The 26,228-nt window shown below is 45.2% G+C and overlaps 1 protein-coding gene across 1 annotated transcript; it reads right to left on the bottom strand.

The window, feature by feature from the left end:
• Window positions 1-614: 614 nt before the first annotated feature.
• LOC121590852 (kinesin-like protein Klp98A) lies at window positions 615-25,616 on the bottom strand. Its single transcript, XM_041910932.1, has 14 exons — window positions 25,525-25,616; window positions 23,280-23,987; window positions 10,506-12,594; window positions 10,166-10,288; window positions 9,885-10,007; window positions 9,627-9,805; window positions 8,248-9,563; window positions 8,004-8,176; window positions 7,690-7,931; window positions 6,337-6,403; window positions 4,239-4,417; window positions 2,860-4,175; window positions 2,616-2,788; window positions 615-2,543 (listed from the first exon to the last, which is right to left on the bottom strand). Exons 2-14 carry the CDS (start codon window positions 23,324-23,326, stop codon window positions 2,301-2,303), a joined length of 6,270 nt encoding a protein of 2,089 aa, XP_041766866.1. The 5' UTR covers window positions 23,327-23,987; window positions 25,525-25,616; the 3' UTR covers window positions 615-2,300.
• Between the last annotated feature and the right edge of the window lie 612 nt (window positions 25,617-26,228).

Here is a 26,228-nt window from a genome sequence, read left to right as displayed (position 1 = left end):
TTCGTTTTACTTAAATATACCATTTGTCTGTAACTTCATCGACACTAGGAACCATCCGTAAATTGGGTACAAAGGATGGACACTTTTCAAGTCATACTGTTGTTATAACTGTTGTCTACTACATTTCACATCAAATGTCTGCACGTCCATTGTGGGATTAACAGTCTAACCATCAATTTGAACGTTTGAATTAGGGAAAATGTTTCCAACGTTGTTTTTTGTATGTTAATTTTTCTTTTACCAGACGAGAACGTTTTCAATTTTTTTATTATGTTTTGTTCTAACAAGTCATCAGTCAAGTGTTGCTTTGTCTTGCACCTTATCTTACATGTCTCTTTCTCTCTGGCTTCTCTTCTGCATATTGCAAACAGCAATCGCGAGAGAAAAGAGTTCAGTTTTGGTTACAACGTCTTTTTGGGTTTTTTGTTGTTGTTTTGCATTGTTCACTAATTTTATTTTTATTGCATTAATATCTTTTTTCTACTTTTCTCGAACACACACAAAATGCCACAACATGATGTTTGATGTTCTGTTTTTCTATTCCACACTACCACAGGATACCTAAACGATCACCTAAACAGTGTGGGTCTCTAACATCAATGTTTCGTGTTTTCTTTCGATTCCAATATCCTAACATACAGGCCTCTGATGTAAACAAGCTCCTGAGTTACTTAATACTATGCTGCATTTCGTGCGAGCAAGCACTACTCTGAGCCCAATTGAAAGCAGCACGTAGAAAAGAATAACAATCGATTTATAGCTTCAAAGAAAAACTGCATTCAAAATCTAGGAAGAACCACGAGCGCTAGCAAGAGACGAACGCATGCGTTGAGTGCACAACATAGTGCCCTAAAGCTAGATTTTCGCTTACGTTTCTCTATCTCTTTCTCTCTCTATTTCTCTCCCTCTCTTTTTTTCTCTCGCTCTCTATTCATAAAATAAATTTCTTACGCACTTAATAACTTTGAACCCTTTATCTAACAGACAATGAGTTAATGCACACGAGTTTCTTCTAGAACTATACAGTTTGTGAGACGAAAATCGAACGAGAGATGACTAACGTGAAGGGCTAGGGATGTAAACTATGATCTGTCTGAATTATGGAAAAGCACTCGACGATGATATTATATTGCGCATTGTAGCAGTACCATTCTTTGGCAGGGGGGGTTTGGGATTTTCTAACAAGCATCAACTAGATAACTGCGGGCGCGAGGGAACATGGGATCTAGCACAACTAGGGTTAGGAAGGGTTGGGGGCAGGGGGTGAATAATCACAGTTAGTTACAATTGATGAACAGTTTTATCTAACCGGAACACAGTTACAAGAATTACGCGTGTTGTACGTATTGTTGATATGATGCGATTATGATTTCGTGACGATCAGATGTGTTTTTGTTTTTTTTCTCTTCTTTGTATGTAGACTTTAACGATTTTAATATGATCGCTCCTCTGCCTTATATATATTCATGATGTTATAAAACGTAACGGAAAAGGAAACTAGCTTTTTTCACCTTATTCTCTACTAGCAAACTTAGCTAAACCTAAAGCTATCTTTCAATCGATTTACTTACTATAAAAGGATTGTAACCAACGCGCAATGGCTAACCGATGTGCACTTATATACATTTACCTTTCATGCTTTATCCACCCATTCCATCTTAACCGAAACGTCTCTATTGCCCGATACGCTTTCAACCTGACAACACTTTATCCATTGCAACGATAAAGTCCGGTGAAGCTACTACGGGCAGGACGGTGGCTGTTCGATGGACACACTTCCGCCGAAAGAGGCTGAATGTATGGATGGATGGAACCGTAGATCCGTTTTGAACGTTTCACCACACATTGCAACAAGTGCAGGAGGACGATGCTATTATTGTCATTGTTTTGTCATTTCTGCTTTGAGCCTAACATGCTGTGCTATTCGCGATTCTAAATGGGTAAGACACCGTCGTGGATTAATTAAAGGCCACCACAAAACTATGAGGGGAGAGGATTGGTAAATAGAAAAATAGCGTAACGTACACATTTAAAACACATTCCCTAGGATCATTTGCACAATCGCTACTCAACAAACTAACGGAAACAGAGTACAGAGACCCTTGAATGGGTCGATTGCTTCCTAACTAGTTGTTTTTTTTTTCATTTTAATGCTACCTAAAACCTAAAATAGACCTAACACAAGTACGCCTTGGCATAGAAATCTACAAGTCTTTTACATCACAAAATTAAAACGCCCGAAACCAATGCCGCCGACCTGGCAGGGCAGGATCTAGCCACGCTCCGACACAGGTGTGCTACTATCCCGTGCCATGTTTGCCAGTTTCGAACAAACCTTTCTTGAAAAATGTATGAAACTCGATAAGCGTCTGCTTGGTTAGTCCGGGCCGTCCCTCACCCTCGTAGATGGAACAGTGGGGAATTTTGGCACACACCACCAGCAGTCGGCGCAGGTACGTTTCTAGCTGGCGACGACGCGTTTTCGCTACCGATTCCGTGTTTGAAGCGAACAGTTCTCGCCGCGGGAAAGGTATGGTAGCAATCTGTGGGCAAAATGGTTCGGAAATGTTGGTTAGCGACCGTGCTTGAGCGGTGCGATCTCAGGCCACACATACCTTATCACCGTACAGTTTCTTCATCGTTAGATGCAGTTCACGAAAGCGGCTGTACCGTCGCAGCAAGGTCCATCGTTCATCTGGCAGATTTATTTTCACCTCATACTCGTAGTGCGTTTGCTTTCCCGCGCCTCGGATAATGTACGTCGGGATGTTTATCAGATGATCCGAACCTTCACAAAAAAGCGAAAAGCATAATAATTAGATGCGTAATGAACATTGTCCCTGCACTGCTCACACTCACGATAAGTTCCTTCGATGGACGGCAACGATCGCGTAACACTTGGTGCGTAGATACTGCCCTGGTCGCGCGCCCGCATATACCCGGGATAGATGCACGAGTTGCCCACCCGGCTATCGTCGCTGTCGGTAAAGCTTTCGGGAATGTCCCGCATCGAGTCCAGCTGCAACTCCCCATCGGACAGGCAGCTCTTCTCCACATCCTGTATTTTGATCTCCAGCTGCACGATGCGCTTCTGCAGATCCTGCAACTCGCCGATCTTCCCGTCCAGCAGCTTCTTGTCGCCGTTCGTTTCGAGGATTTTCATGATCTCGGCCTTCTTGCTCGCGATACTTTCCCGCAGATGGTTCATCTCGCACAGGATCAGGTTCGCCGTCGACGACGTGATCGAGCTGTTGTCGATGGACGATCCGCGCGACCGTCGCTCCTCCTCATCGTCGACTTCCTGCCGACGCCGCCGCCTCCCGTGCGCATCCTCCTCTTCGTACTCCTCCTCTTCGTGGCTGCCGTCGGTGCCGCTGCTCACACTGCTCACCCGTAGCGGATGGATACCGTGCCGGATGTCGAAGATTTCCGTGCGCATGCTGCTGCTCTTGCTGTTGTTGCTGTTGCTGCGGTTCCGGTTCGGCACGGAAAGCTTCAACCGGTTGGAGCCCGGCGTACCGATCGAAGACATGGTCGTGATGGTGGTACGCTCCTCCTCCGAGTCCGAGGACTTGTGGCGCATCCGCGGCGATTGCTGCGGTTGCTGCTGGTTCGCCTTCAACAGCCCACCGCCATCCGTCACGATTACGGTCGTGGTTGTGGTCGGCAGCTTTTTACCGCCGTACTTTGGATTCGGTGTGGACGAGGTGGCAAGCAGCAGACAGTGGTCGTCTGATTGAAACAGCAGTTTGGCCGTCCCGCTAGCCGCCCCGCTGCTCTGCCTGTCAACGCTACCTTCACTTTCGTTTTCATCCACCTCCGTGTGCAGTGCTGCGGCCGTATCGGTGGCTCGATTCGTTTCGAAACTCACACCGCTGTCGCTCATACTGCCGTGTAGCAGGCCCCCGTTCGAGGTGGCTTCCTCGTAGTCACGATCGCCCGTATCTGATTCGGTACCGTCTTCCGTCGAGCTGGGTGTCGGTATGAGTTGATTCAGCGAGTTTAGGGCGGGCGTGTTAAGCGCGGACACGAAGGAACAGTCCGAGTTGGCCGTGTGGAACGTGTCGCACGTTTCCAGCGTTCCGGCACGGTTTGAGCCCAGCAGTAAGCCGGCCTGCTCGCCCGTACCCTCACCATCGTCTGCACCATTTGTGTGCGTGAGGTTCAGTGTCATCCTGCAAGAAGCAAGTTCAATATTGGTTTCTGCCAACATACAGCCTTCATAAAGAAATACTTACCCAAGCTTCTTCTGCTGAATCAATTCCAGCTCTTGTTGTGTTCGCTGCTGCAACAGTTCCCTGTTTTGCTGCTCCAGCTCCATAATCTTTTGATCCAGGTCGGCAATCTTTTGTGTGCTTTCCGCCAGCTGTTGCTCCTTCTCGGACAGCTCCGCTTCGTACTTATTGATCTCATCCCGCTGTACGAATAATGCAAGGAAGTAGAATTAGTAATGCATTATGTGCCGTTTTAGCTGGATCGATAATGAAAAGTTGGGACAGTCTTTGTTTGGTTAAGCTAGGATGATTTAATTCATTTAACTTGATCGTACGAGATAGTAAATATGGAATGTCCCACACAGAAATAGAAGATTCAGTATCTTCCCTTGACAATTGGCTGTTCTTTAATATTAATTAAATTAACTTGATCTTAGTAACATTTGGTCTGCTTCCATAGTACAGTCGTCATGCGTCTTAACAACATATAGTACTCATCATGTTTTCAAGCCCCATATGGACCGTGCTCTCCAAATGTAGGACTGATTATCCTGTTGCGGTTAATCAATAAGTCGCTGATAACTTAACCCATTAATGGTACCCGCAGGGCTTGACCGAAAATCGCAATCAACCGAAAACGCATTATCACTTCAGAGACACTGCATCACTTTGAGTCAAGATATCCAATGAACTAAAACAAAAAACGTACCTTGAAGAACACGATTTATTCACTTTGTTTAACTCTTTCTCTCCTGTAAATCTTTACTGTCTCACGGTTAGAATGTCACTAAAGTACGCTCGAGAAAATGCATCCAATTCTACAGAGACCTTCCACTACCGATGGCCTACATCGAATGTCTGGTAGCTGCTCGCCGAATGTCATACCCTTGCTCGGTCACGCACCGGTGCGCTACGGTAACCCAGGGCAACAAAATAAACAACCAGCGTGTTTGTTAGATAGATCGAAGCCTCGTATCAGGTGGAAAAGTTCGACAGACGTCCCCTCCCGTGCACGTTAAATGTTTGTCCTCCTGTCCGTGGTCCAGGCCGACGCAAACGAACTTGATTTCTTTCGGACGTATTTCGTTTGTATTGCGGTCAGTAAAAAGAATGGAATATCGTTCCAAGATCCAATTGGTTGATGTTGTTTTTTTCGTTTTACTTAAATATACCTTTTGTCTGTAACTTCATCGACACTAGGAACCATCCGTAAATTGGGTACAAAGGATGGACACTTTTCAAGTCATACTGTTGTTATAACTGTTGTCTACTACATTTCACATCAAATGTCTGCACGTCCATTGTGGGATTAACAGTCTAACCATCAATTTGAACGTTTGAATTAGGGAAAATGTTTCCAACGTTGTTTTTTGTATGTTAATTTTTCTTTTACCAGACGAGAACGTTTTCAATTTTTTTATGTTTTATGTTTTGTTCTAACAAGTCATCAGTCAATTGTTGCTTTGTCTTGCACCTTATCTTACATGTCTCTTTCTCTCTGGCTTCTCTTTTGCATATTGCAAACAGCAATCGCGAGAGAAAAGAGTTCAGTTTTGGTTACAACGTCTTTTTGGGTTTTTTGTTGTGGTTTTGCATTGTTCACTAATTTTATTTTTATTGCATTAATATCTTTTTTCTACTTTTCTCGAACACACACAAAATGCCACAACATGATGTTTGATGTTCTGTTTTTCTATTCCACACTACCACAGGATACCTAAACGATCACCTAAACAGTGTGGGTCTCTAACATCAATGTTTCGTGTTTTCTTTCGATTCCAATATCCTAACATACAGGCCTCTGATGTAAACAAGCTCCTGAGTTACTTAATACTATGCTGCATTTCGTGCGAGCAAGCACTACTCTGAGCCCAATTGAAAGCAGCACGTAGAAAAGAATAACAATCGATTTATAGCTTCAAAGAAAAACTGCATTCAAAATCTAGGAAGAACTACGAGCGCTAGCAAGAGACGAACGCATGCGTTGAGTGCACAACATAGTGCCCTAAAGCTAGATTTTCGCTTACGTTTCTCTATCTCTTCTCTCTCTCTCTCTCTCTCTCTCTCTCTCTCTCTCTCTCTGTCTCTCTCTCGCTCTCTATTCATAAAATAAATTTCTTACGCACTTAATAACTTTGAACCCTTTATCTAACAGACAATGAGTTAATGCACACGAGTTTCTTCTAGAACTATACAGTTTGTGAGACGAAAATCGAACGAGAGATGACTAACGTGAAGGGCTAGGGATGTAAACTATGATCTGTCTGAATTATGGAAAAGCACTTGACGATGATATTATATTGCGCATTGTAGCAGTACCATTCTTTGGCAGGGGGGTTTGGGATTTTCTAACAAGCATCAAAATAGATAACTGCGGGCGCGAGGGAACATGGGATCTAGCACAACTAGGGTTAGGAAGGGTTGGGGGCAGGGGGTGAATAATCACAGTTAGTTACAATTGATGAACAGTTTTATCTAACCGGAACACAGTTACAAGAATTACGCGTGTTGTACGTATTGTTGATATGATGCGATTATGATTTCGTGACGATCAGATGTGTTTTTGTTTTTTTTTTTCTCTTCTTTGTATGTAGACTTTAACGATTTTAATATGATCGCTCCTCTGCCTTATATATATTCATGATGTTATAAAACGTAACGGAAAAGGAAACTAGCTTTTTTCATCTTATTCTCTACTAGCAAACTTAGCTAAACCTAAAGCTAACTTTCAATCGATTTACTTACTATAAAAGGATTGTAACCAACGCGCAATGGCTAACCGATGTGCACTTATATACATTTACCTTTCATGCTTTATCCACCCATTCCATCTTAACCGAAACGTCTCTATTGCCCGATACGCTTTCAACCTGACAACACTTTATCCATTGCAACGATAAAGTCCGGTGAAGCTACTACGGGCAGGACGGTGGCTGTTCGATGGACACACTTCCGCCGAAAGAGGCTGAATGTATGGATGGATGGAACCGTAGATCCGTTTTGAACGTTTCACCACACATTGCAACAAGTGCAGGAGGACGATGCTATTATTGTCATTGTTTTGTCATTTCTGCTTTGAGCCTAACATGCTGTGCTATTCGCGATTCTAAATGGGTAAGACACCGTCGTGGATTAATTAAAGGCCACCACAAAACTATGAGGGGAGAGGATTGGTAAATAGAAAAATAGCGTAACGTACACATTTAAAACACATTCCCTAGGATCATTTGCACAATCGCTACTCAACAAACTAACGGAAACAGAGTACAGAGACCCTTGAATGGGTCGATTGCTTCCTAACTAGTTGTTTTTTTTTTCATTTTAATGCTACCTAAAACCTAAAATAGACCTAACACAAGTACGCCTTGGCATAGAAATCTACAAGTCTTTTACATCACAAAATTAAAACGCCCGAAACCAATGCCGCCGACCTGGCAGGGCAGGATCTAGCCACGCTCCGACACAGGTGTGCTACTATCCCGTGCCATGTTTGCCAGTTTCGAACAAACCTTTCTTGAAAAATGTATGAAACTCGATAAGCGTCTGCTTGGTTAGTCCGGGCCGTCCCTCACCCTCGTAGATGGAACAGTGGGGAATTTTGGCACACACCACCAGCAGTCGGCGCAGGTACGTTTCTAGCTGGCGACGACGCGTTTTCGCTACCGATTCCGTGTTTGAAGCGAACAGTTCTCGCCGCGGGAAAGGTATGGTAGCAATCTGTGGGCAAAATGGTTCGGAAATGTTGGTTAGCGACCGTGCTTGAGCGGTGCGATCTCAGGCCACACATACCTTATCACCGTACAGTTTCTTCATCGTTAGATGCAGTTCACGAAAGCGGCTGTACCGTCGCAGCAAGGTCCATCGTTCATCTGGCAGATTTATTTTCACCTCATACTCGTAGTGCGTTTGCTTTCCCGCGCCTCGGATAATGTACGTCGGGATGTTTATCAGATGATCCGAACCTTCACAAAAAAGCGAAAAGCATAATAATTAGATGCGTAATGAACATTGTCCCTGCACTGCTCACACTCACGATAAGTTCCTTCGATGGACGGCAACGATCGCGTAACACTTGGTGCGTAGATACTGCCCTGGTCGCGCGCCCGCATATACCCGGGATAGATGCACGAGTTGCCCACCCGGCTATCGTCGCTGTCGGTAAAGCTTTCGGGAATGTCCCGCATCGAGTCCAGCTGCAACTCCCCATCGGACAGGCAGCTCTTCTCCACATCCTGTATTTTGATCTCCAGCTGCACGATGCGCTTCTGCAGATCCTGCAACTCGCCGATCTTCCCGTCCAGCAGCTTCTTGTCGCCGTTCGTTTCGAGGATTTTCATGATCTCGGCCTTCTTGCTCGCGATACTTTCCCGCAGATGGTTCATCTCGCACAGGATCAGGTTCGCCGTCGACGACGTGATCGAGCTGTTGTCGATGGACGATCCGCGCGACCGTCGCTCCTCCTCATCGTCGACTTCCTGCCGACGCCGCCGCCTCCCGTGCGCATCCTCCTCTTCGTACTCCTCCTCTTCGTGGCTGCCGTCGGTGCCGCTGCTCACACTGCTCACCCGTAGCGGATGGATACCGTGCCGGATGTCGAAGATTTCCGTGCGCATGCTGCTGCTCTTGCTGTTGTTGCTGTTGCTGCGGTTCCGGTTCGGCACGGAAAGCTTCAACCGGTTGGAGCCCGGCGTACCGATCGAAGACATGGTCGTGATGGTGGTACGCTCCTCCTCCGAGTCCGAGGACTTGTGGCGCATCCGCGGCGATTGCTGCGGTTGCTGCTGGTTCGCCTTCAACAGCCCACCGCCATCCGTCACGATTACGGTCGTGGTTGTGGTCGGCAGCTTTTTACCGCCGTACTTTGGATTCGGTGTGGACGAGGTGGCAAGCAGCAGACAGTGGTCGTCTGATTGAAACAGCAGTTTGGCCGTCCCGCTAGCCGCCCCGCTGCTCTGCCTGTCAACGCTACCTTCACTTTCGTTTTCATCCACCTCCGTGTGCAGTGCTGCGGCCGTATCGGTGGCTCGATTCGTTTCGAAACTCACACCGCTGTCGCTCATACCGCCGTGTAGCAGGCCCCCGTTCGAGGTGGCTTCCTCGTAGTCACGATCGCCCGTATCTGATTCGGTACCGTCTTCCGTCGAGCTGGGTGTCGGTATGAGTTGATTCAGCGAGTTTAGGGCGGGCGTGTTAAGCGCGGACACGAAGGAACAGTCCGAGTTGGCCGTGTGGAACGTGTCGCACGTTTCCAGCGTTCCGGCACGGTTTGAGCCCAGCAGTAAGCCGGCCTGCTCGCCCGTACCCTCACCATCGTCTGCACCATTTGTGTGCGTGAGGTTCAGTGTCATCCTGCAAGAAGCAAGTTCAATATTGGTTTCTGCCAACATACAGCCTTCATAAAGAAATACTTACCCAAGCTTCTTCTGCTGAATCAATTCCAGCTCTTGTTGTGTTCGCTGCTGCAATAGTTCCCTGTTTTGCTGCTCCAGCTCCATAATCTTTTGATCCAGGTCGGCAATCTTTTGTGTGCTTTCCGCCAGCTGTTGCTCCTTCTCGGACAGCTCCGCTTCGTACTTATTGATCTCATCCCGCTGTACGAATAATGCAAGGAAGTAGAATTAGTAATGCATTATGTGCCGTTTTAGCTGGATCGATAATGAAAATGCTTACATTACGACGAACAAACTCTTTGATGTACTGCTGCGAGTAGTTGTCGAGAGAGCGAGATATTTGTAGCAAAATTTCCGAATAATCTTCCGTTTGCGGAGCATTGCGTATCAGTTCGCTGCTTGCCTGTCAATCAAATTGGTAAAAATTTCAAATTAGTCACATTTATACACAATTTGCGGAGTAGAGAGTCCCACAACGAGGCGAGTCAAGTTAAAAATTATCTGAAAAATAATACTCTAAATGTTTACAACAAAACGAAATAAATCTAGCACATTCTCTACCTCGTCCAGGCGGCCACAGTCCTGCAATTCCTGAAGTTCTTTCGCGACGTACTCATAGAAATCGCGCTTCTTCGTATCCAGCTGCGTTTGCAGCGCGGACAGCTGCCGCACTAATATGTCTACCTAGACTCGCGCAAACAGTGTAAAGGGTTCCGAGCGGTAGCAAAACGCGAACGTAAGGGAATTAAATGAAATCAACATGAAAATGAAACAAAAACAGAAATAAAAACAGAACAGAATAAACATAATTATTAGCCAACAAAATGGTGGAGCACTCGAATAGCGCTAAAATTAATGAAAGGATCAGGTCAATATGGTCCCACCGGTGCCCCGCTCTTACTTGCGTCTTTTCGTTGCTCTTTTCCCACAGCACCATCTCCTTGCGGGCCATCAGCTCCCCGATCCGGCAGTCGAGCACCGTCAACCGGTCGCGCTTGGTGCTCTCTAACCGTTCCAGCTCCTCGGTGCACAGCCTTATCTTATGCTTGAACTGTTCGTGCATGCGCGTGCGCTCCAGATTTAGCTGCCGCAAAGCGTTTTCGATCGTTTGCAGTATCTTGCGATGCTCGTCCTGCAGCTCCGCATCCTCCCGGCTCGGTGTGTACTGGCGGAAGCGAAAGGCGCCCTGTGGCGAAGCCATACCACCAGCACCGCCACCACCAAATAGGCTGAGCGAAGACCCGCTGACACCACCGTCATCGTCGCTCATAAAGCTCGCGCAAAGGTTTTCCCGCGACGCAGCTATAAGCGACAGTCGGGAAAGATCGAGCCGGGACGCCCGCTGCTGGTGGCTACTTTCCTGCCGCATTTTGGCCGCTTCCGCCGGATTGTTGTAGCGGAACATGTTCGTCCGGCCTAGCAACAGTATGTCGCCCTGGCTGATCGCGGTCGGCACCTCAATGATGCTCGCGTTCAGCAGACAGGTAGCGTTCGGATTGGGATAGATCGTCGCATTGCCGTTCGACAGCACGATGCGGCAGTGCTCCGGCGCAATGCCAATGCCGTTGAGCGAGATGTCCTGCGGGTACGGCGCCTCGTCCGTACCAATCGTCGTTTCGCCCTCCTTCAAGCTGTACAGCGTCACGCCGGTGCTGATGTCGTCGTGGATGCCGATCAGATGTGGCACCTCCGAATCGAGCACCACGCCCACGCCCGACTTGCGCAACCCGAGCGATCGCTGCTCGCGCAAAATGCTTTGCGCTTCGCGCCACTTTTCCGTCCACTCTTCCGTCAGCACCTTCTCCTGGGCCTCCTTTTTGTGCAGATCCTCCAGCACCTTGAGCTGGGGTTCGAGCGCCGCCCCACTATCGCTCGACAGCATCAGCTTCAGCTTGTAGATTTCGTCCCGCAGTTCGCGGATCAGCTTCACGTTTGGATCCTCGTTGATCGTCGGCTTGTTGATGATGTTCTTCGCCCGGTTTGCGTACCGGAGCGTGCTGAGCGTTTCGCTGTAGTTCACGTCGGCGGGTGAGATGGCCGCAATCATGATCGTTTTGCTGTTGCCACCTAAGCTGTCCTTCAGCAGCCAGGTTAGGATGGAATCGCGGTACGGGATGTACAGTACGCGCTTGTTGTTGGTCGGATTCGTTTGCTCGGCCAGTGCCGAGATGACGCTGCCGAGCGTCACCAGCGACTTGTTGATGTGGGCACCCTCCTTCAGCCGCTGCCCGGTAGCGCCAGTCGCATTCGCCCGCTCGCTGCCGGCCAAATCCACCAGATGGATCTTGGACACGGTTTCGCTCGGCAGATCGTTGAGGTAGCGGGCCTGCACGAAGGTGATGGTGAAGATCGCATGGCTCCGGCTGCTCGTATCGTTCATGTTTGTGCTGGCCGTCGTCCGCTGGATGTTGCCCTGGATCATGCAGTTCTGGATTTCCGAATAGTCTGAAACCGGATGCTGGGATAGGCTTTCGACGTACGGCCCAAGCGTGCGATGCTCTCGCACCCGCAACCCATGCCCGGCACTGCTCGGCCCGAGCAGATCCTTCACCCGCTCGTTGTAGATCTCCAGATAGGAACACTGCGTCTTGTACCCCGTGCCCTCCTCCTGGCCGAGCTTCATGCGTGCGAACAACGAGCGACAAATGCGCGGGATTAGCCCCTGCGCTTCCGGTGTGCCCATCATCGTGAACGTCTTGCCACTACCCGTCTGTCCGTACGCAAAGACGCACGCATTGTACCCCTGGAAAGCGCAGTCCACGATCTCCGTGCCGAGATCGTCGAACACGGTCTCCTGGTGCGTAAAGTGTGGGTCGCGCTCATCCACCGACCAGTACGAGTGGTCGAACGTGAAGTCGTTGAACGGGTCCAGGGCGGCCCGGGACGCCAGATCACCCCGTACGCCATTGCCCGAGCCCAGTTTCGGTTTCAGCAGACGCGTCTTCTTGCCATCCATCTGCACGATGAGCTTTGCGCCGAGTTCATGCTCCCTGGAAAATGAAGTAATGCGATGTTGTAACATTATTTAGGACCTTGTGAAGTGATAATACATGTTTGCTTCAATCTTCCGTCAACAAAAATATCATTTCAACCATCAAGAAGCATTTATCATCGATGCCTTAATTTCTCGCTCAAAACCTTATCGTACGGATGAAATCAAATAGTTGAAGCGAAGTAAGCCCCCGCTCCTTCGCGCAATCAACACGAGGCGAAGTAACTTCAGCGCGATTTAAAGATAATTCATTACGGGTTCAGTGTTTTCGGTCGTTCTTTTTGTATGACTCACTTCCGCTATGCCAAATTGGAATTCATACACTTTCTAATACGCGGTAACCTTCTGTCCATTGCGACGTTGATTGGAGAGTTTTGAACAGCTCGCAAATCATAATCATGCTTTAAACCTGATAATCATGCTGCCCCCTTTCTGGCCGCCACTTCTCCTCTCTGCCAAGCCTTATAATGAACTACAACCCCAGAGACCAGCATCGCATTTGAAACACTTCGCGTTTGATAGATGCTGATCTCATGAACTGAGCTGAGCTGGATGCGTAATCCATGTCTAATTGATTGTTCGGAGTTTGAGATTAAAAATATTAATATACTGCCCCTTCCCTTACCATCATGAGCCATCTTAAACCAAGGGACAACCGTTTCCTTTTGTCGGTCAAATGCAGCCTTCGTCATCTTACTGATCAGTCAGTGACACATTTCCAGCTACCGTAAGCGGTACGATAAGGCTCTCACCACTGGTACCGAAAAGCAATGACATAAGCGTTTATTATAGCAGAAAATTTGCCAATCGCAGGAACGGTACTGCTGTTGATGGTGTTCGCGCAATCCATTGATAAATAGTGCCGAAATTATTGAAATTATTATACCAATCGAAAGCTCCCCGGAAGTAACAACTGTACACCATCCGTTTAAATGGTTATTTCGCTAAACGGCAAACGAGTTACGTCGCTGGTCGGCTGGACGTAAGTCGCAACTATCCGTACCACATCACAAACCCACCACCATCATCGTGGCGGCGGCTACCATAGGTCGGGAGTTGCATCACCGTCTCGCGGGCGGGCGGGCGACCATGGTTTGGCCGACTGTCGGTGCCCGATTGTCCGAAAAAACCGCAACCCTCATTACCAAGCAATGGTTGGATTCATATAATCCTCGCAAAGGTTGACCTATAGATAGGCAGGAGTAAGCAAGCAAGCTAAAAAACACAACAAACAGATTGATTCACATTCCGCGAAAGTGAAGGTGGAAATGGGAATTCAATAGATATGTGTGTGTTTTTCTTGATTAAACAATGCTTGTTGTGTTGTTTTCGCTTTTGTACTAGCTGCATCTAGTTGAGACTCTTACCAAGGCACCAATAAATCTTGTCTGGAGGATTGGATAGCATAAAGAGAAGAAAAACTTATTTAATTTGCAACCATCATAAATCGCGATCTGATTCAGTTTATAACGATCGAAAAACGGAATTAATATTAATTTGTATTTTCTGCAGGTTTCGCTCAAACTTTCGAAATGATTAACACATATTTACAAATTTTAAATCACAGGCTATTTAAAACATTCAAAAACCCTGAACCTATTGTATTAATGCTTTCATATCCAAAATCTATCATCACTCATATCAACAAATCGCCAATGAAACAAATCTTCTTCTTCTTCTTTGGCTCAACAACCGATGCCGGTCAAGGCCTGCCAACACACTTGTGGGGTTGGCTTTCAGTGACTTATTGATTTTCCCCCCATAGCAGGATAGTCAGTCCTACGTATGGCGGCACGGTCTATTTGGGGCTTGAACCCATGACGGGCATGTTGTTAAGTCGTACGAGTTGACGACTGTACCATGAGACCGGCTTAAAGAAACAAATATCCATTATGAAAGAATGGAAAGCTTAAGCATTTATTGAACTGCGCGAACATAATATTTCTGTGCGATTTGAAGCTATGCAGTACATACAATGGCTGCCACCTAAAGTCGGACACCTTATATTTTCCCATATTGCGCCTCTTTCCGTTTTAAGTTCGTAGGCTGAAATTTCAGCATGTCTGCTGTTTGTATTGTATAGCAGTTTTCGAGCAGCTATCAAAGTAAGTATAATATATTGGCTAATCCCATAGGGTATATATTTAGTAGGGGTGATTTTTATCGCTTTTGCTTCTAAATGAAGATTTTAAGAGTGTTTTATAAGCTACTAGAAAGATAGAACAGAAATTTTTACCCGTCCTGTCAAAAAGTGACGTTCAAATTAGTGTTGGGTAATTGAGATTCAGACTCATGAATCTGAATGAATCTCAAAGATTCATGAATCTTCAAAGATTTATGAATCTCGAAAGATTCATGAATCTCGAAAGATTCATGAATGTCGTAGGATTCATTAATCTCCAAAGACTCATTAATCTCAAAAGATTTTTATACATAGAAAGATTTACGAATATCTAGGGTTTCATGAATCTTTAAGGATTCATAAATTTCTAAAGTTTATAAAGCTTTAGCTTTTTATTATTCTTCTTTTTTGCGTAACAACCTACGTGGTCATGCCAGCCAATACAGGCTTTTGAGACTTCTTGGAAAGTACCACGAAGTTGAACCGACAATGGGCATGTTCTAGGTGGGATTGGGCAAATTCAGTATTTTCTACATCTACATCATTTTAATACATCTCTAAAGATTCATGAATCCCAAGAGAAATATGAATTTTAATGGATTTATGAATATTATAGATTCATGAATCTCTTAAGATTCATGAATATTTACAGAATCATGAATTTTTGAAGATTCGTGAATCTTTGAAGATTCATGAATCTTTGAAGATTAGCGAATCTTTACAGATTCATTAATCTTTGAAGATTCGAGTTGAGATTCCAATCACTCATCACTGAAGGATTCATATAAATGGATCTCGACGAAAGATTCATGAAACCCAACACTAGTTCAAATTTGGTTATCAAAAACATGGTATGTGAACCCCTGGTTTACATACACTTTGATTTTAGATTCCATCACCTGAATGAAAACACGACCTTGTTATGCCATTTTTTCAAGCAGTTACTCGAATCTAATTCTAGTTTTCGGACTAAAATACTCTAAACTAAAAATCGCTGGATTCGAATTTGGATTTCGAAATTTTGGATTTGTATGGAGTGTTGACATGATTTCAGCCTCTAACTGTCAGACTCCATATAAAAAGCAGACTAGAATCGTGAAGGACCCCATTATCTGACTTTGGGGCACCCTGGAAAGTTCCTAGACCACTTATCAGAAAAATTTCTTCACACGTCTTTGAAGACACTCTTCAGCTATGTTCAACAAAAAATCAGGCCGATATCTTGAAATTCTTGAAATATCCGAAAGTCGTACAGTCTCCATTCCTAAGGAAAATGACCAACACCATTTTCTTTTCAATTTCATACCATTTTTTTACATTTATGCATAGTTTTCATAGGGTTTTCAAGATATCGGCCTGATTTTTGCCTGAGCATAGCTGAAGAGTATCCTCAAAGACGTATGCAGAACTTCTATAAGTGACTTCTAATTTATCAGAAATTTTGATAAGTGGTCTAAGGAACTGTCCAGGGTGCCCCAAAGTCAGAGATAATGGGAATATATAAGGTGTCTGACTTTAGGTGGCCGCCACTGTACACATTCTCCATAATAGTAATTAGTGTTTCGGGGTGACGAAAATCCCCTTTGTGTGTGGGCTTCTCCGATTGCGTTCGATCGACAGTGTGCAACACTGGAAACGAGTGTACACATTAACGTGACTTTAAATGTGCAGACAGCATAAAATCCACCATGTTGCAGTCCTCATCCCTTGCTCCCACATGAAATACTCGCCCGTCTACTGAAACGGTAGCCTGCCTGGCTGCCTTCACCACACTATGTGCACTTCAAATTGCAACAATCGTGTTGCATAAAGCAGTTGCAACAATAACGTAGGAAAAAAGACACCGTATCGAGAATCGTGAGAGAAAAATGAGACTCGAACAGGAGGGATGGTAGCCATAGTGTTGGTCTGACTGACCGCCTAACCAAACCATGCGACGGTTTAACCGGCCGGATAACAAGGTGTGTCGTCGGAGCTTTGGAAAGAAAGCGAACAAAAATCCCCCGCAAAAGAACGGTGCGTCTCTCGTCTCTCGGAGGAAATCCAACACCACGTCTGGGGCTTTGTCGGTCACATTGTGACCCATGGAAGCTAAACAAAGGTGTGCAGCAAGGGAGGCAAGTTCTGCGTCTACCGTCAACACCATCAGTACGGCACGCAGCCGATTTCTGTCCTCCTTTCGATTCCTTCTCGTTTTGTGCGCGTTCCGGGAGCATAGCAGAAGCACAAACTGGCCCCACTGTCTATCGCTGTATTGCATTTCCGTGGTTACGAAATCAGCGAACTGAAACCCATTGCCCACGGGCCCTGAACCGGTGCGCCAGGTACGCTTGGCCAAAGAGTACAAAGACTACGTGCAACATTAATTATTGAAGAAAGGCAAACAAAAAACCCGAGTCTCTGTCAAGCGTGCTGTACGCGGTTCACAGTCGGCCGTCATGGCTTTTGATTCTCTTCGGCTGCTGGTTGCAGCACAGCAGAAAACGCAAAGTAACGCATCGAGCTGGCCGTTCCGTTCTCGATGGTTGTTGGTCGTTGCCAGGGCAAAAGGAAATTATAGAAATTATACTTGTATAAACAAAGTTACACTACGCAAAAATGATTAAACTACCAAATAAGCGGATTCGTTTAAAGAAACATTATTGTGTTTAAAAAGTAAATTGCATACCAAGTTACTAATCCGTCCCTCGTAACGGTATGAGTAAAACGGTTTTACTCCAATATGCCCTAAAGCGTCTAGTGAAAAGTGAAAATTTAAATTCATACCAAAGCCCAGCAAGTCTTTCGGTGCCCCCTCTTTACTACCGGTGTACCACACACAAACACACACGGACAATGCCTAACGCTTGCCAGTTTAAACAAACGAAAGCTATCCAACAAGAAAATGATTTACTTCCATAATGCACCCACCACCGGTGCAGCGAAAGACAGCAGCAGGAGGAGGATGATGACGATAAAGAGAAACGCACACTGCACATAAACGCCCACTAATCGAACCTCCACCTTCCCCCCGACAGTTATGCTCAATAATGCTCACGAGCATGAAAGTGTTTTTTCGCTGTGTTTGGCGCCGTTTTCCCTTTCCCCATTCAATTGCTCCCTGTTGAGCGGGGAGCTGGAGTCGCGGAAATCGCGGTAGTCCAAAAAAGAGGGCCGATTTCCGTTTCCAATCCGCTTATCGCGGGGCCGAAAAATGGTTTCACACAACAAAGATGAGCCCTCCAGTTCGGGCGTCTGTGTATGCAATAGCCTCACCGATAGTGTTGGAAGCGATCGCGTTTGCGCTTCATCTCGTTATCGTTAGGCATATAAACATTCCATCAGGCCGGCAAACAATTCAATCCGACTGTCTCGGGGAAGTTTTGGTTCGCGCTTTTTGGATGATTTATATATGTACGCTACAAGTGTTGCCAAGGTGTTGTTGGATGGATTGGTCGGAGTATTTGAACGGTTTTCTCTTGGATCTCAAAATGATTTCAACGAAAAAGTAACGAACCTCCGAAGTACAGGTTTTTTAAACATCGTAAAAACAATATTAATGATATAGTACTGGCTAGAATAAAGGATATTATTGTTATAATGAGCACACCAACGGTTGCATCATTATGCTTCACAAACACATCCAATGCTTTCGATTGATCTTTACATAGCACCAATGAAAGTATACCGCAGAGAGTCAGATCACAACCTTCTGAGCATAGCCCCGTTCAATGCCACCGCAAAGCCGTGGCTCTTTCCGTTCCGTGATGGCCGCACGCTCAGCGTCTTCAAAGCGACCCATATGAAGAAGATGCCACCTCGCAGACTCACCTTGATCGTCACCGATCCGTGCAACTCCGCGGTAGCCCGCCACGAACTTTGCGCCGAAATTGTGCATGCGAAACAACGCCACACCACAGGAGATGGGCAAGCTGGCGGTTTCACCGGAACGAACCCATCACACCGCAAGTAAACACACACACACACTTCATTCAAGAGTGTGCTGTGTTTGATGGTAATGACAAAACTGAAACGCAACCCACATCAACTATCTTCCTTCGTGTATTTAATCTCGGTATTATTTCTTTGCTGACCGCACACGAACACGTTGGAGTGTTTAGCGAACCATTGCCGGAAAAGCGAACAATTTAATGCAACCAGGGCCCGACAGTGCGTGCACAAAAACGGAAGAAACGGAAGGTGTAGGAAGCAATCGACTGCAAGCGGCAAGGGAAGGGCAAAAAGGGAAGGCTAGCACCCAAACCGCGTGGCTACGAACGAAACGAACGAATCAAAGCGAATGCATTAATGTCAAAATAAATTAATTAATGTAAGGGCAAATAATGCAATAACAAAATCAGTCAATCAGGTTTTTTGTATTGTTGGACTTAATCAAGTCACATCCTATTTCGTCACTCAAAAGAATATTAAATTTTCGTTTCATTCAAAATCAATTAAACTTGCCACGATTTGACCACAGCATAACGCCACCATCATCATCATGATAAAATAACCAACCTTCCGTTGGTATTACCATCGAAACAACAAAGCAACAGATAAATGCATCCTTTACTGCGGTTTGCACCGTCAAGTGCGGCACATTGCATTTGTCCGGACGCACTCTTGCAAGCTGACACGAAACCGTATCCCTTTGGTTGTGGTTTTGTCACATCGAACAGGTTGCGCCTTTTGATCTTCCACCGACCAAACCTACGCTCCGCACCGCTGTTTTGTCCGCTCTGGACTGGTGTCAAATGATCCGTTGAATTACTCCAGTTTTTTCTTTGTTAGTTTACGATCAAGTGACTAAATTCGCCGTCGATTTCGTGTTGACATGTACCCTTACCATTCCGTTGCTTGTTAGCATTCAGTGCTCTCAATGTCCCAACGTTTCATTGCGTTTTGTACACGGCTCCAAAGTGAAAGTGAGCACGTATTGGAAATAATGCTTATGTGTGTCGCTGTGTCGATCATAATGATCCGGTCGGTGTCAGAAAAAAAACGTAAATCGGTAGAAGTGATATTTTCTTCAGCCGGCCAAACGATCGAATGGTACAACTTTCAACACAAAAACGTTCTCGTCCGGGCGGATGGCAATGAAAGAGCAGCGCGCGGAATCGTGTCGCTTAACTAAAAGCGAGAAATCAACGGGCATTAGTGGAGAATTATGAATACATTTTCTACACGGTGACATCTTACGGGCGACAATGTACGTTGCAGCACCGCAGGCGATGAGTCATCAGCGTTCGAAATCCACATTGCGTTTGCTCTTCCCACTTCTTGTCTTCGTTTCAGGCTTGATAGGAGAGTGGCGGTATTTGCCTTTTTTCCATACAGCGACCAGTCGAACGGAAAGAAATTGTCAACTAGAGCCGTGTTCTTGATAGGGAGCGGGCAAGGCTCAACATGCCTCTTATCAGCATCGGCTACTGAAGTCATCATCTCGTTGTCGTAATATGGGTTGCTGGTAATGAAAATTCCACAAACTCTTACCAAGAACGTCAACTACGCACCGTGCTCGTTTAAGATGCAACATGTTAAGAAGCTTCCAGAAATGTCATTAAACCCGCGCTTTCTTAGCGATGAAAAGATAAAGCTGAAACAGCAATTTCATGCGCGTAATAATACTGCATTTGATTTGGAGACGATTGAGGCCGAAAGTGAAAAACTAAACTAAGTCAATTTCATTCCTTAATTTTGTTATCAATGTTTTGTCGAATTATCAACCACACAATAAACACGCTCAAAGCAGAAGAAAGGGTATGCCCCGGGACTCCCTCATTCTTTGTGGCTGCTGTTCGTTCGCTTGCCCTGACCCGTAAGCGCGCATTCATGGTTTGCAACCTCAAGGCCACGTAAATTGCATTAAGTCACTGACGACACGACCAACAGGAACACGCAAAACACCTGTTTTCCGTGCCTAATGACGGTCACCCAATGGGGAACGAATGAACCACTTTCTTAACTGTTTTCTAGCACCGCGAAAATAGTTTAACGTGTCTTGCTCGAGGAACCATACGCACACAAGCACACATGGGTTGTGTAAGACGGTTATGTGCTGATAAGCTTCGGTGGAACGCTGTCGTCCTTGTCGACTCGGGCTGTCAACTTACTGACGCACCAGCCGGATGCAATGGAGGTACATTGGTCAGATTAAAACAGAAGGAACGATGCATTGATCAGTGTTTACTTTGAAAATGGTTTGGAAAGTGGCAACGAAAAGTGGATTACATTTAATTACACTTTTCATTCTTTACAAACCGTCCATTTAGTGCATCTATGAAAGTTGCCAGCAAATTGGCTCCCCCACAACGCCGGTTAACCTGCCCAATGCTAGTAAACAACTTTTTAATGCCTAACTCCTTCTAAAGTCAAAACAACACGATAACCGTAGCGTGAGAAATAGGTTGTTTCCCCATGGAGCGGAGAAAACAATCGACTTTAGATTGGTAAACGATACCGTTTTCCCGTCATTTTGGCACTCTCAACAATCGACAGACGAGCTGTGTCTTTTGGAAATTAAAAGACGAGCTTTAGAAAGACCAGTAACAGACGTGCTCTGATGGGCAGCTGGGAATATTTACTCACTTTATCTACTGTGTTTACTTAGCTTGAAAGTGCTCTACTACCGCCAACGGATTGTAAATCGTCGCGTGGAGTTTTCGTTCGAGGTTGGATCAGCTAGGAAAGACTTTTTAATTACTTGAATGATAAAGTTGTCCATTGTTTTTACATCAACCGGATTTGTGTGTAAAATAAATTTTTTCTTTTGCAATTTTGTAGCTCAAACATTGTTCTATTTTGCACAATTTAGCGATTTTCAAGCTTGATTTGTCTAGAACTTTGAATACACATGTAATGTAAATGTAAATTAATATTTGTAATAAATGGAAAAACAAAAATCACTTTAAAACAGCTTAACTCTTCGGTACACTAAATACCACTATAAAAATAGAATTATCGTGGCGTGCACGTGCTGCATGCTTAACCTTCCATTTTTCCCCCCTTTCCGTTGAACACCGTGTTCTGAGGAAGCCATGTTAGAATGGCTGCAAAATGCATAATACGTACGAAAGGGCTAGCAAAAAAGCACACCACACACGTGCCTACAAACTCTTTTCGAACCCACCAACAGCAGCAAATGGTGGAAGCACAGCGTACGCGTGCCCAGATTCGTACCGGTCTCCGGGTGGGAATCAAACCTCAACACAATCAAACGGTGGAAACGCACGAAGATGATCATCATCACGATTTTCGTGACCTACTACCCATCGACGGACACACCAATCAATACACGGAGCCTCTGCACCGCTCCAGCCCGCAGGAGTCGGTAATTTTCACGCTGTCATTAGATGATCAATCAATAGGAAAACTTCAAACACGGCATAACTTTAAACGAGCAAACGGGCTGCACGCACACTTTATTCATACGGCTGCCGTGTGCCAGTTGTGAGTGTGTGTGTGTGTGCCTTTTTCCCACTACCATGCCGTAATCCGTAATGTAATGGAATAATTTGGACAATTTCACATGCTTTACGTATTGGACTTTTTTGTTTCTTCGTTTCGTCTGCCAAACCCCTTGGCCCACCGAGGAAAATGGGCCAGCGAAAATGAACTTCGCCAAACCTCGTCGGAATCGTCCGCTTTCGGGGACGGTAAACATAACGAAAGCGACAAACAAACAAATAAACATAACGATTGCGAAAGGGGTAGTTTTAATTTGAAGTACTACAAATCGAGGTTTGATTTTTTTTTGTAAATTTACAAGCAGAAGAAACATTAAAATATTAACCTACATTTGTTATAATTTTAACTTACATTAAACGCAGTATTTTTATCTTTGAGTTTCTAATAGTGTAGGTCATGTTGCTGTTTTACAGTCAGTGTTGTAAAATTTCACTGTCAATGTCATAAAATATAATTGAAACAAAATCCGTTTCAGCGTCACGTACTCAATCGTGATAACCAGGGTAATACTCAAAACGATTGGTGTGACCAATACATGCTTCGTGACATTTTTGCGACCATCGCTAGATCAGTCACTATGTCATGCCTTTTTTGTAACTGTAATCAGTTCTGCAAAATTTAAGTTCTGCAGAGTTCAGTTCTGCAAAGTCATGTCAGCGTCACGAGTTCTACTATGATAATCAGATATGAAACTTAAACAGTTGATGCGACTATCACATGCTTGGTGACATTTTGGCATGTCATGACGCACTTTCGTTGAGTATCAGCAATGAGCATCAAGCTACCACGGATATGTTCATTGTTTTCGTTGGTGAACATCTCGTGATGCTCATGACATGTTCCATCGTCATTCAGGAGATGGAAAAATGATTTGAACATTCTTGCAAATGTTCGCTTTCTTGGGAGTAGTTCCAGTTCCCGCTAAACGAACGACATTTATTCACCTTGTTAAACAAACTCGTAACCCAAATCGAATGCATTTTCTTCAACGTTAACGGGAGTTTTTCTTTATTGCCTCGATTTATGGCACAAATTTTACGTCAGTACGGTAGGTCAAGTCCCACAGCGAACACGCACACACACACACACACAAACCTAACGTACTACACACTTACCTTTGATTGAAGGGACGAACCCTTACGGCAACCTTCAACGATGCCATGGTTTATTTCCTTCGATGGATTTACAGCGTTCACAGCAATGCTGCGCAGGGGAGGATCCGTGGTGGAGGTTCCTTTGGCGCCGGTCCTCGGCCTTGCATGCGTGTGTTTCGACAGTAACAACAAAGCAGTTCCGAACAGTTCCGGAATCACACAGCACCTTTCTTCCCTTTTCAACACACTCCTCTCGACCCCTCTCTCTCACTCACACATACACACTCTTCAGAACGGTTTCGGTTGCCGTGGTTGCACGCTGCAGCATGTGTGTAATGACATCTTTCCACTGCCCGAGATGGCGCTCTACGATGATAATCACTAAACAGCACAGCACCAAACAAAACAAAGAAATGTATCATCACATGGTGTGTGTGTGTGTGTGTGTGTGAGGGGTGGTGGTCCTCTGTTAGTATGCACCAGCAGCAACCAGCTGACTTCCGCGTTGCAGCAGGAGCGCCACACTTTTCCGCGACCACATACGCAAGCAACGCGTGTGGTTGGGAAAATTTCGATTTGTTTTTTTTCACTTTTCACCACACTTCGTCATTTACGAGAATAAAACACAAGCACATTTAAGAACACGCACTCACACATACACAGATACATAAAACGGTTCACAGACACAGTTATTAGGCTATAAACAGAATAGCGCTAGCGTGAAGAAAGCTAGAAAACCCTCAGGAAAATGAAATGAAAATTCACGTTAGATACACGCCTAGAAAATACAAAAAAAAACTAAAACACTCGACAAATCAACAAAAAAAAACCAACAGTGGCTACCATTTTTACCAGCCGCCCGTTGGTACACCCCATCCCCCACAAAACACACTCACATATGTACTGAAAATTCTTGTCTAATTGAAAAAAAAAACTCCCACTCCATTCAGACACTTTTCAAGTGCCTTTCGCCACTGACGAAAACCTAACACTTCTTGCTTCTTCTCCGTGCTTGATGGATTTCCTAACTTGTAATGGAGCAGCTTGCAAAGGAAGGAAAACAACGGGGAAAATGGTGAAGAATGTACGCTTCAAAGTAGGTACGTCTGTTGTTGCTTTTTTGTGTTGTTTTGTTAGCCTGACTAATGATGTTGCTGCTGCTGAAGATGATGATGATGATGATGATAAGGTACGGAGGTAACAGAAGGTAACTACCACTGATGATACTTCAATTGTGTACTCTCGCGCTTCAAGTACACGGAAGTTTGCTTTTTTGTATGTGTATCAATTTTCCCCCATTTCCACTGCGGTCAGCCGAGGTAGACGTGTATACCCTGCTGGAACTAGTTACATTTCTACTATTATTTAGGCCGCGAATGAACCGTAAAGGAGTGCACGGGGCGCGCGTGAGTAGGCCATAAGATACTATGGTTTTGCGCACTTTTAACCGTTGCTGGTACTGCTGCTACTTTATTTCCCACACTACCAACGTATGCACTCACACATCCTACCACTTTACACACACAACAACCACACCTACACACGCCCACGGGTTCAGTTGTTTACAGGGAGTTTGTTGCTGTTGTGTTGTTTTGCGTGTTGGCGTGCGCATCGTGAATGCCGTCACCCGTGCTATAGGGGTGACTGCCATGCATCTCCGATATGCACTCGCTGCGCTGCAGGAGGGCACGTTTCGCTTTCGCCTGTTCGCTTTTTCGCTGGTAGCTCTAAAACGGTGCGACCGCACTGGCTCACACAGGGGCACGCACGCCAAAGAACACGGACACAGTCGGGCCTCTGTCGCGCGCGCACACACATGCCTGCTGCTGCTACTGTGGGCACGTACGGCATGCAAAAAAGTAAAAACCCTTTCACAGATTGAAGGCCACCTGATGTTACAATCGCACGGGAAAAGTAGTAAACAGGCGCTAATTTCATCACAGTTCGCTGGATGTGAGTTGTCTGTGGTAGTGCAAATGCTTCAAGAAGATCCCGTAAATGCGGAGGCCAAATATTTGCGCACTACGATGGGAATTGCAATTAGATCATCTAACACTAAAAGAATCTTCGTTCAGCTGCCACCACACACACATACACACGCAATTGCACAGCAACTAGCTCATGGCAAATGTTGTTATTGTTTACTTTTTTGTTCACACATATAAAATCCCACACTTATTGCAAGTAAGAAACACTTTATGTCCTTCTGTTCATCTAAATTCGACTTCCCCGCTGCGAGCACGAATCGTTTTGAATATTGGTTTACCAATGCAATAAAATTATCGTTGTATGCAGGAGCATCACCCACCACCGTCGCGACGGAAAATCAACAATGAACTGTGCAGCTGAGAGCATCGAATGCCCTCACGATTGACAGTACGGTATGACGTTTGCCTTCAGGTTCGATAATTTGTCCAACTCGCTGCTCCACACAGTGCATTGTGACGGCCAGTTGAACCATAGTGCGCAAATGGGGTGATAACCGAGCGAGATAGCAAACATGACGATGAACGAAAATGTACGTTTTGATGAATAGAAAAGTGTATTTTTAACAAGGCTATTGGAATGTGTCTTTAGCACGCAGCTTGTATACTTTTGCATATGTAAATGCAGACAATTATTTTGTATATTAAATTAGAGCACATTATGATAAATCAAGGGCCACCAGAACAGATACAGCATAAATAACTGTCACATTCAAAATTATAGTACAGCGCCCTCTACCAGCAAAAACATCAAGCACAATCTTTTATGCTGCAATGTTGTTATGCTACAGGTGTACCACAAGGTGTTTCATATTTATCTCGAACATATGCAAGCAAAAGAATCAATTTATACCCAATTGTACATAAATAAATCATGACGAATATAAAAAAAATTAATTCATCCTTAAATAATTAAATAAAACCTTCCTGCAGTCGGTTGTATGTTGGAAAACATAAAAAATTACAGCACGCCCACCATGACGAC

The sequence above is a fragment of the Anopheles merus genome, chromosome 2R (assembly GCF_017562075.2).
Source record: "Anopheles merus strain MAF chromosome 2R, AmerM5.1, whole genome shotgun sequence".
NCBI lineage: Eukaryota > Metazoa > Arthropoda > Insecta > Diptera > Culicidae > Anopheles > Anopheles merus.
Note: the sequence above shows the minus strand (reverse complement) of the source record. Positions and strands in the feature narration are given on the sequence as shown.